Source organism: Corvus brachyrhynchos, unplaced genomic scaffold, assembly GCF_000691975.1.
Source record: "Corvus brachyrhynchos isolate BGI_N302 unplaced genomic scaffold, ASM69197v1 scaffold490, whole genome shotgun sequence".
Classification (NCBI taxonomy): domain Eukaryota; kingdom Metazoa; phylum Chordata; class Aves; order Passeriformes; family Corvidae; genus Corvus; species Corvus brachyrhynchos.
Window position 1 is genome coordinate 1,824,823 of NW_008235774.1, and position 11,552 is coordinate 1,836,374.

General features: G+C 51.8%; 1 protein-coding gene across 6 annotated transcripts in view; it reads left to right on the top strand.

Moving 5' to 3' along the window:
* The window catches only part of CFAP65 (cilia and flagella associated protein 65), a 32,551-nt gene extending 26,336 nt beyond the window's left edge, over positions 1-6,215 (top strand). For 3 of the 6 annotated variants that reach the window (XM_017726855.1, XM_017726867.1, XM_017726863.1), the window contains 7 exons: positions 399-536; positions 1,038-1,103; positions 2,745-2,959; positions 3,326-3,475; positions 3,997-4,275; positions 4,944-5,081; positions 5,651-6,215. In XM_017726855.1, coding sequence (XP_017582344.1) covers positions 399-536; positions 1,038-1,103; positions 2,745-2,959; positions 3,326-3,475; positions 3,997-4,275; positions 4,944-5,081; positions 5,651-5,687 — 1,023 coding nt within the window. In that variant the 3' untranslated portion in view covers positions 5,688-6,215. The remainder of the gene's footprint in view (positions 1-398; positions 537-1,037; positions 1,104-2,744; positions 2,960-3,325; positions 3,476-3,996; positions 4,276-4,943; positions 5,082-5,650) is intronic. The other 3 variants (XR_001859560.1, XM_017726873.1, XM_017726880.1) reach the window with 3 other exon arrangements.
* Positions 6,216-11,552: the final 5,337 nt, after the last annotated feature.

Genomic DNA, 11,552 nt, shown 5'->3' on the forward strand with positions numbered 1-11,552 from the left:
GCTCACTAGATGAAGTGTAAGTGTGCAATGTATGGCTTTGTGAGGGGAACCCAGCTGCTAATTACACAAGAAGTGATGATTTGAATGGGAGTGGCTTTCAGTGGATGCCAAAGACTTGATATCTGTAAAAGAAAAGTCTCACTGCTTTAATATTATTGGGGACACAGACTAACAGTAGTGTCCCCCTGGACGCCTTCCAAGTTTTCTTTGGCAAAAGAGTATAGCTTCTCCATCTGAGTCTTTAAATACCACTGTTTTTTCCTCTTCCTGCCACTGGAATACATGAAAAACAAGTGGGTTCCTCCTGAAGGGGAGAAACAGGCATGGACTTGAGCCAGAAACTGTTATTTGCAACTCTTTTCTAGCCCTGCTCTCTTCAGTTATGGTTTGCTTCATAGGTGTACATCCAGGAGTCCCTGGTTCAGTATGAGAGGGACCTGCACAAGTGGGAAGAGGAGAAGGAACGGCGGGCTGTGGAATTCACCATCACAGAGAAGGACCTTGGGACTAAAAGGAAGCTAACATCACCTTCAGTGGTAAGTGCTCTCAAAACCCTGCAGCAGCTTAGCTTGACTCAAGAAACAGCAGCCAGTGTTGACAATTCTTTAGGAAAACCTAGGCACGTTGTTAAGAGGACATGAGGCTCTGATCTGTTAAAGACCTCAAAGCTGATCTGTGGTTAGTGGAAAATGAGATCTCGTTTTCAAGCCAAGAATCATCTTACAAACTCTGAAATTGCTAGTGACCATCTGAAATTTGGAAGTGCATGAGAAGCCTTTGGAAAAACAAAGTCAGTGGCTGTGGAAACCAGTGGTTGGATTTTTAACCACGAATAAACACTGGAGAGAAATGTGTAGCTAGCAGTAAGAATGTGGCCTGAATGAAGAATGGAGAATGAGATCATTGACTCTCAGCTGGCACAAGGTTAAAAAAAATCCTAAAGTCTTGTTCTGCTCCATATCTTTCCTACATGGTAATTCCTCTTCTTCTTCTTTTTTTTTTTCTTTTTCTTTTTTTTTTTATTTTTATTTTTTCAGAGGTTATCAGATTCTGCTGAAACAGAAAATCTTTCTGACTCCTCAGCTGTGGTCAGGAAATACAAGGTAAGTCAGGCCTGTCTCACTCGTGGTAGAATCAAACTGACTGCTTTAGAAAAGAGGCAGATGCTGGTTATCACAGTGTGGGAGTCTGGACAGAGAGCACAGCAGGATTTGTAGCTTCAAGGCTTTGGGAGACAGACTGTTTGGAGGAGCCAGAAGAATCAGACTGTCTGGCTGTGTTCTGTGGCCAGTAACTTTCCAGCTGAGGTGAATGGGAACTGAAAGTGGCATCAAATGCGCACCCATGACTGGAGAAAGGGGGAAAGGTTTCAAATAAGCAGAGAAGATGCACACAGACAGGGCAATTGGTACCTGTACTGGTTTCATTCTGGGGCCATAATGGACTGTCTGTCACAGCAGAAAGCAACAGGACCCTGGGAGAAAGTGATGCAAACTTTTCCCTCACCTCTAGACGAGCTGTGCTCTGTTTCTCAGGAGAAGCTGCAGGCAGGAATTGCCTTGGTTTAAATGCACAGAAAGCTTTAAAGCTCAATTTGCCTGGTTCATCTCAGTTTCCACTCAAGTGCACAACTGTATGCACTGCTGTAAGACAGCTTTTCCAGCAGTGGTGGGAAGGTGTGAAACAAGGTCCCAGTGAGTACTCTGCAGAATTACCGGAGCCCAAAGGAAGAGCCAGCAGTGCCCATAGCCATCAGCAGGATGTGCTGTGGGAATGACAGGGCTCATGGAGGACCAGCTAACCCAAGATGTGGGGAGATTTAGGGGAGCTGAGGGGAGGCTGGGTCTGAGAGGATTGAGGCAACAAAGAGATGCAGCTTGTTATGTCAGGGATGCCCTCGCAGGGGGGCTGTAGCAGTGCTCCTGAGACCCTGTGGAGTGCCTTTGCATGCCCTGCACTGTTCTGTGTGAAGTAATCAGCTCAGGGCAACTCTAGCTTGGACTGTTTGCCCTGTGCTGTTTGGTGTGATCAGTGATGCAGGTCAAGGCATTTTCTGGATGAGCGTTAAGGATGTCTGCAGAAAGGTAAAAACAGTTTCATTTAGTCCTCTGGGGTTTTAACCTCTAGTGATTATTTGGAGCCTGCTATGCCTGTGTAAGTAGCAGTGAAGGCCCCTGGCCTCATTTCCAGAGGCAGGACAGCTATGTCTCAAAGATCGTTGAAGTCCTGTGATGCCTGAGAGCTTCTCCAGATCTGGGTGGTGTCCTCCTGGTCCAGGTATCCCGCCTACTGCTCTAAGAAACTTCCCCCGACCTGACTGCTGGTAATGCAACCCCAAGTTGGCCCACGTAGTGTGGCTAGAATCAGTTCCTGGTTTCTCTTCAGGTTTGGGCAGTTTCCCCACGCATTCCATCCATGTACATCACTTCTCCCACAGCACTGCCGGTGTGCTTGCAAGAGCTTCTACAACGGAGTACACCAGCCCCAAGTACCTTAGGGAGACCCTGAAGCCCTGTTGACACTTGGGGCTGGCACACTGGGCAGTGAGAAGGGAACAGAACTGATTTCCACTATGGCTGCTCATGCCTGATATCAGTACTGTGGTGCTAAGATCATTTTGACACCCAGGATCTGGTGGCTCTGGTTGCTGGGCTTTCAGTTCTCATGCCTGTGCTCAAACCTATATCAGCCTACTTTTGGCCAAAGAACCAACTATGTGCATGCCATTTCTTTCTCTCCAACAGACATTACCCCGTCTTAAAAGTCGCCCTACACCCAGTCAGCCACCTGGACACCTTGAGAGGGGGCTGCTGTTGGGCAAAGATGCCAGCCAGGTGTGGGTCAAACCAGAGCCTCCCAAGCCCTTGGTCTTACACCTTGATGTGTCAGCCAGGTCCTACACTATTGAGGAATTTCTCCGCAAGTTCTCCTTGGATTTTCCCAAATACTTCTTGTCCCGGTAAGAGATAGTGGTTTTTTGGATTGGCATGTTCATCTGAGCCAGGGCTGCCTATGCTCTGATATGCACTGAACTTGGCGCTCTGCTCTGCTCCTCTCCAGTACCTCAAAATTAGGTAAGAGCTGTCTTGCTTTCCCCAGCATTAGCTGACATGACCTGTTTCTCTCCCCATCTCAGCTGTCAGAGCTCAGTGTTCCTCTTTTATGACAGTGTCCCTGCTCCTGTCACAAATATGAAAGCTCCCACTCCTCCCCTGCTTGCCTGCACTGCTTGCCTGAAGTACTGCTGCAGTGCCAGGAGGCTGCAGATCTTTGATAGTTTGGTTCAGTAGTGCTGCCACTGATGGAAAAAATCCTCCTTTCCCAGCCCTTTCAGCGCCCAGCCCTCAGAGAGCGAATCTGTGGATGGAAAAGGGTACAGAAACAGGATGGACATGGAGCCCAAATGGCTGTCCCTGGCTGCTGCTTCAAAACCAGAGCTGGAGATGGTCGCTGACATACTCACAGGTGTCATCAGGTGCATTTCCCTTCACCCTCACGTGGTTTGAAGCCCCTGTCCTCCAGAAATGCATGCAGCATGGCTAGCCCTCTGCTAATCCTAGAGGAATCTGTGCACCCTTGTTGCCAGAATGGGGGATCCACCTGCCAAAGGTTGTCTTGGGGACTATGAGCTCAGGGATCCTGGAGTGACAGTCAAGGCAGGAGCTTCCTCCCCAGCCAGGGGCTGAGCCCATCCTTCCAGAGTTCCCAGGAACCAGGGAACTCTACCTGTTGTGACCTTGGAAACAGGCTGTATTGGGGTACATCTATTCAGTTTGTGAGCTGCACAAATGTAAAGAAGCAGCACTGGGGAAACAGAGGTAGTTTCACTGGCTCAAGCCCTCTTGCTGCCTCTCTTAGGCCCAGAAGCAAGAGGGGACAGACTAAACACTGACATCAGTCAGTGGTTTCCTCTGATTTGTGGTGTCTTGTAATAATCCTCTGGGTCATACAGATAGCTGATATGCTGTAACTCATCCTTTATTTTCCTCTTCCTAGAAGCCTCTTGGAGAACAGCTACTTCCAGGAGTCAGTGAGAAAACTCCAAGATGAGCCTATTCCATATTTTTTCCAGTTCCAGTCTGCAAAATCAGCAGAGCTCCAGGACAGTAGACAGGGCTCCACGATCTCCTCCAGGGTCTCTGCTTCAACAGATGTTGACCTTGAGAAGGATGGAGAGAGGAAAAAAATGAGTCAGGAAACCTCTTTCAGTCATTTTCTGGAATCTTACAAGATTTTTCACCAAAAGCAGTTGAGGGAAAAGGAGATCATAAGTAGGTGAGGAAGAGCTCACACATAAAAGTCAAGAGCTGCACAGTCAAGAGAGCCATGGCAGCACACTGCCTGGCCAGAAGTCCATTTCTCCTTCAGCCCTGCAGCATTTCTGCTGGTGTATTCTGTGTTGTCTGAGTGGAAGTCGATGCTAGCCCCACTAGCCACCCTCTCCTGAATGTGGTTTGTGGGGAGGGAAGGTTTACTGTGTCTGGGGTTGAGCCATGGGCAGTGCCAGGATGCTGGTAGTGAATGAGATCTGCTTTACTTTCCAGAAGTCCAGGCCATATTAGACATTAGGGTGCCATATGTGCTTACCTTACCTTTTATTTTCACTGCAGTATTTCACCATCTTGCTATTGCTGTGGCTGCTCCCTTCTACACTGCTACAAGCATATTTACCAACAGCAGCTACAGCACAGCTTGGAGGGAGAAACCAGTAAAACTATAGTCACCCAGCTCTGTCTAAGGTCAGGGCCTGACACCAGCTGATGACAGTTCTGGGACAAGGGTCAGCAACCCATTGCTCAAGCCTTTGGGTAATTGGTCTCAGTGTGCAGGACACAGTGTGTGCTCCACTGCTGTGCCTGGTGATTCCTGGCAGGAGTCACAGCAAGCAGCCTGCTTTATCTTCTTTCTGATAGCTGTCCTCTGCTGTACTTCTGTCCTTCTAGGCAGCCAGCTGTTGGGAACCTTGTGGAGCTCGTGCTGAAAAACACACTGCAGAATATCCTGACCGAAGCCAGCCGTGGGGAGGTGGTGCTGACAGCCCGGCCCATGGTCATTGCTTTACCCCCCAACCCTTCCCGAAGGTAGCAGAGTGTGTCTGTGCTCTGGTGGGGGACAGGACCTGTCCTTAATATGTCAGGCTGAAGCACAGCCCATTTTCTAGACCATGTGGGTTAGCTGAATCCCTGCCTATCAATGTCAAGGCTGCCTGTGCAAAAGGGAGAATCCACTCCCAAAGTCTCTACCCCCTCTTGGCTTGTTCTGAGCCTCAGAGCAGAGGTAGTAACAGTACAACCTTTCTGTGGACCCGAGACCCTCATGCAGCTCTGGGGTAGGGCCCTATGGGTGAACAGCTGGCCTGAGGCACTGGAGAGCCTAGCACAAGGATGGTGCTTTGGGAAAAGGGGTCAAGAAGCAGACAGCACAGCCTTTGACAGCAGAAAGGAAGCAAAGCTTTCATAGTCCAAGGTGGTGTGGGATCTAGTTAGGTTGAGGGAATGGCCACTGGTGGGGGAAGTAGATCTGGATCTGAGCGAAAAGCATGAGGGTTTGCCCTAGCTTGGGCAGAAGTGCAGAGAGATGAGAATGAGGGTTAACGGAAGAGGGTTGTTGGATGTAGATGTCATCTCCAGAGCTGCCATCTCTTTTTCAGAATCACCAATCTGGCACCCCCGTCCTCCAGAGCATAGATGCTGGGTACTGTGCTCCTTAAGCTCTTCAAGCACATCAGCTTTCTCCATTCTTCATTCCTGTGATGTCCAGAGCAACTCGGACCCTCCCACACCATGACCTTAGCTCAGCATGCTGGCTTTCTCTGAGGAGGTATGTCCTGACTATGTTCTCAGCACTGGTTTGAATCCTCTGACAACTCCACAGCGGAGTCCATGAGATCTCTCCTTTCTGTGGCTGGCCCCATCGTCGGAGAAGAACTCTATGCTACAGGGAGCACATGGACAACCACTGTGACAATTCCCACTACCCTCAGTCTGTACCAGCTGAGAGAAGTGGAATCTGCTTTGAAATGTAGCTGAGGAAGGACTGACAGCTGGGCAATGAGGTGATGACATCAGTAGGATGCAGGTACTGAATCCTCCTCCCCTCCGTGCTCCAGTGGTGGCTGCAGGTTCCCCTTACAGTGACCAGCCCGAGGGGGCAGCTGCAGCACCATCAGCACACACGGGCAACCCAATAAAAGCAACTTGACCTTCAGACACTGACACCGTGTGTAACATACATAATTTTTGCGTCTGGGCTTGTGAGCCCTGGACAAAGACTCACAAGACTTTTCAAACTGCAAGGCTGTCACCTGGGGAAGGGGATCCTCTGAGCCTTGGCCTGGCCTGGGGAGTCCGTCAGGCTGCGAGAGGTGTCGCAATGAAGGAGCGGGTTTGTCACAGCCGGGAGGTGGCGGTGTGAGTTGTGAGAAATCCCAGTGGCCAGCACAGAACAGGCTGGTGGTGGGTCCCAGCTGCTGCTCCCAGGCAGGAGCTGCAGGATGGCTATGCCGGGCCGTGGGGCTGTGTTTGCGTCATCTCCCCTGTTCTGCAGTACTGCTATGGGCTCTGCAACATGGGGCTCATGCAGCCACCCAGCTCTGGTGAGGATGCAGCTTTGGTGTCCCCCTCCAAACCCTCATGCCTTGTTTCCCAGTGCCGGGACCCAGCCAAGACCAGAGCTGTGTCTTCTTCCCTCGCCTCCTAAGAGAAGACTGCACAAGGCACTGTGGAGGGCTTTTGCCCTGCTCAGCAGAGGGCAGTTGCCTGCTGTGCCTGGGGTACTGCAGCTCACCCAGCTTCACCCCCACACTCCTCTCAGTGCAGGAGCCTTGCGTGTGTAGCTGTTACTAAGCCCCAGGGCCGAGCTGTTCCTGTTGTCAGAGATACAGCAGAGGCACTGCCAGCTCCTGAACTCAGCCTGAGTGCCTTGGGTGTTCACATGGGACCTGGTTCCTTCTCCTGAGAAGTGCAAACCCTCTCCTCCCTTCCCAATACTGTTGGTACCAGGTCTCTTACGTCACAGCAGACCTTCTGTATTCCTCTGGTCTTTGGCTAGTGCTGAACAGGTAATGCAGAACCATTTCCTTCCTCCACAACTCAAGGCAGCAGCAGGGCCTGGCTGTTCAGTCCACTTGGAGTGATTCTTCTTGGTCCAGGCTCCTTGCTAGGATTTGCTCACTGCAGGTGCTCTGTAGTCCTGCAGTAAAGTTCCCAAATGGATAGCAAAGGCAGGGGCAGAAACCTCACTATTGCCCTAAAGTAGTTTGAATCCAGCTGCTCAAGGGCAGCCTGGAGCAGTGAAGACAGTGTCACTTTGCCCATCCTCAGATCTGCTGTGTGATCTAAGGCTCTTTAGGCTGCATCACTACACCTGTACCATTGCATTCACTACCTGGAAAAGTTAACGTGGGAAATGCTCTGTGTTGGTCTGGTGTAGCACCCAAAAGCAAATGGAGGGAGCCAGAGTGCCATCAAAATGTGCAGGAAATTTTTGTTTGTCATTAATGCTCCTATTCTCCCCACTCCTCTGTGCTCCCAGCCTGGACCTGGAGAAAACAGAACTCACACTGTACTTGCCTGTTGGAGCACTGTTAGAGGGAAATTCACTGTTTGATAAGCATCACTCTAGTAGGAGAAATCTCAAAGATGATGCCTTAAACAACAAGAGAGTCAGGGAAACAGATTTGAGAGCTACTTACACCTGTGAGAGAAAAGTTTTTCTTCTCTCAGCTCTTTTTGGGGGCTGTGAGATGGTGGTGTGTCACCTCTGTTGTAGCTCTTCTCTGGTGCTTGTCATCCAGAACCACTCTGAGTGCAGTAAGCAAAGAGAGTAGCAGCTGTCACACATTTTTCTTCTTTTATCCTCATCCTAAAGTATAAATACACAAGGGGCAGCCTCTTTCCCAGGTTGGGGAAATTCCCAATTCCACTTCTCAGGCTGGGAGCTAGACCCTGACCCTGGTTTTGGAAAACACTTTAATTTGTGACTGAGCCACATCACTGTCCCGTTAGCAAAGAGAGAAAGCAGCACTCCCAGATGGTGCTGGAGGTGAGCTCTGCATAGTGTGGATGTACTCACCCAGGCGGTTCTCTCTCACTTGGATCTTTGGGGCAATGGTGAGGTGAAGGGAGGGCAGAGATGTGCAGAGCTGGCAGGAAGGGCTTTTCCCTTAGCAAGAGGGAAACCAGTAGGTACCAGTTTGTTGGTACCCACTGCCAAGGGCAATGGACTTGTGGGACTGTAGTAGGCCCACACTCACAGCCCAGCTCAGCTCCCAAAAGAGGGGAGAAGTCCTGTTTCTGCTAACCACATTTGGGTCTCAGGCAGGAGGAAGTCTGAGCTTGTACTGTCTCCCAGGGCTGGATTTGGCCTCTGCCAAACACAGCTACATTTCTAATGCACATCTCTCCAACAGAAATATTGTAGATACAGGTCCTGCTTCTTCCCACTGGTGTTTGGGTAGTGAAACAGGTGATGTTCGCATGGGACTGGGGTTCGTAGCCAGGCCGGGCTCCCGGCAGGTATACGGCCAGCACACCAATGGCTGAGCATGAGCTCGGCAAGCTAATGGGACTCCCCCTCTCCTTGTGCGAATTATCGGGAGCACTCAGTCATCAGGCAGTTAATGCAACACACAACAGGCGCTTTCTTCTTGTCTGTTACTCCTGGCTCCCAGGGAGGGGTGGAATGGCCTTGGGGCAGGTGGGCAACAGAAGCTATCCTGAATCCCATTAAAACATTTAACACCTGCTGAATCGTGCCATTGTCAGGGAGATAAAAGGAAGGGAACAAAGCTGCTCAGGGCTTCCCTGACAGGGTGTCTGCAAGGCTTTGCTATCCCATTGCAGCTGGGGAGCCTGAATCGCCTGCAAAGCCCCACTTGGTGGGTCTCTGTGTCCGTGTGGCGAAGGCAGCAGTGTTAGGGAGCAAGGAATTAACGAGTCCCTTGCTGGAATCAGCCCCTTCTCCCTCTGTACAGTGTAGGAGGTAGGAACCTGGAAAAGTCCTGCCCTGACCAGCTTGCAGTGGCTGAAGAGCAAAAGCATGAGGGTGATCCTTCCAAATCCCTTGGCAGAGCTGGACAAATCCTTCACCCCTGGCCTCCCATCTCCAAGATACTTTGAGGCTTTGCTGGCTCAGCTGTGTCACTTTGGTGTTTGGGAGTGGGGGCCATGCTCAGGCCAGGCAAGGGCACCATGCTGGCTCCTGATGGACACAAGAGGTGCTCTGATGTGAGCTAGTCGGTCCTTATGGGACAGTGAGGCAGCACAAGCCCTTGGCTGCGGCAAGAGCAGACTGAGGCTGCCTTTCCAAGGCCAGCCGTACTGAGAGCTTGGTCCTAGCACTGCCTGCCTGCCTGACAGAGAAGGGCACAAGCTGGTAGATGCTGCCCCAGAGATGGCAGGGCAGGTGGAAGGCATTCCCCAGGGTAGCAGTGCAGTGCAGGGCACTCTGCAAGCTCAAGGGACCTGCTTTTCTCCTGTTTTCTGTAAAGCAGCCCTGCAAGGACAGTATTTGCTGCTATTTGGTGAGTGGTGGGGCCCTGCCCACGCAGGAGAGAGACTGGGTGAAAGAGCATTTCTGACACAGTATATAGGCTTGGAGATGTCTGCTGGCACTGCAGCAGCACCTGTGGTATTTGGGGTTTTTTGCTTCTCCAGAAAGAGAGGGGGCAGCCAATCAGCCTATGCCAGGAGCTGCAGCTCCGCTATGCTGGGTGTGTGCCCGGGCAGGGAGGGGTGGGAGTCCTGTCCAGTGCATTTCCCATACTAGGAAAGGAGAATATGCAAGTCCAAGCATCACAGCCTGTACAGTATCAAAAGGAGGGGGACGTCGCATTTCTCCTTTGCACCACAACACAGAGTATTGGTGGTGCTTCGTTTCCTTTGCTGCCAAAATTACTGAAAAAGAGTACCAGGATGAGCAAGGGCAGCAGGTTGGCATCACTCTAGCACTTCCCAGGGCCAGGCCTGGGGGACCCCAGACTGCAGAGGCAGCAGCAGGCAGGAGGGATGTAGCCTGCCTTTCAAAACCGTGACTCTGAGAGGATCAAGTCTCCAAGGAAGAAGAGCTGGGCAGCAGTGGCTGCTAAGGATCTGCCACTATCCACTTACATTAGGGAATCCATTTACTGCAACCTGCAAGTACACTCCAGCTCTGGGAGGAGCATTGGTGATGGTTTCTAAAGCACACCTAGGACCACGATTCCTGCAGGTGTACACCATGGGGGTTAAAGCAGCGTTACCCCCTTCCCCGCCCACAAACACACCCATCTACACAAACAAACAGGCCACTGCACTTGCACAAAGGAGCTTCTCCTGCCACCGCTGCTGCACTTCATGCTCTGTTATCCAAGGAGCTGTGGGTGCCAGAGTAACTGGGAGAGAGCCCAGCTCCTGCTGACTGTAGCTGAGATCAACAGAGGGCTGTCAGGGCTGAGCAGCGTGGCTGGGCACTGAAGGAGTGTGTCTAAATTTCTCCCAGCTTCCGTGGGCTCTGTACACTGCTCCGGGAGCCAGCATGGGGGTGCCTGCACTGGTTACCCTGCTGGGCAGGGACACAGTTGGGACACGGGAGTGCTGTGACTCTGGGATGCAGTGACCCACGGGGAGGCGTGTGCACATGGAGTGAAACACATCCTGTTCTTGCTGCTGCATTAGGACAGCTGGCTCCCAGCCTGTGTGGCCACGCTGGGAACGCTCCCAAAGGGAACGCTCCCAAAGAGAAAGCTCCCAAAGTTTTGTTGAGCTCTGCTTTGCTGCGTAGCTCACAAGTCTGTGGACTCCTCTAAATGAAGTGTGAGCATTGTTGTGGTGTGCCATGGGGATTTTCAGCATGAGTGGGGGGATTGGGGTGAGAACAAGGAAGTCCTTGCTGTCACTGGCACTCAGACTGCTTGGGGCAGGCACTAGATTTGCTTTTCTGCCCTGAGACTTCACAGCTCCCTGACCTCTCAGCAGCTCAAAATACTGAAGAAAGCCACTGCCATCCTAGAGCTGCCCAGGTAGGGTATCCTCACACCTGCTTCCCCTGGCCCCCCGCTCTCCCCTCATCTCTGCTGCAAAGTGAGCCAGGCAGGTGGGTGGAAAAGTGACAGCTGGTGTTGTTCCAGTGCAGGTTAATGAATGTCTCCTCCTCTCCCCCCCACCTCCTCCTCCCCACCACCCCAGCACCCAGGCTCCTGGCTCCTATCAGCCCATCAGGCTCCCATTAACAAAGGCAGCCCTGGAGAGTTTGCATAGAGACCTGCTCTGCCTCTAATCTAGGTGGGCTAATCGCCTCCCTTGCCCAGCCGGCCTTCCCTGGGTCAATATTTGCTCTGAGCAAACACAGAGCTGTGACAGGTGTGCTGGGGAGAAGGCTCGCTGCCGCCAGCCCAGCCCTCTCGCCTGTCTCTGCTCAGTCACATCTCTCCGGCCCCCCGATCACCGGCCAGCCAGCGCTATTTTTATCAGGACTATAAAAGCCCCATCCAGCCAGCGTCACCCTCATTTTCTGCTTGTGAGCCAGCGGGGGAAGGCGAAGCCACTCACCTGACAGCTGCCAGCGTGTCACCG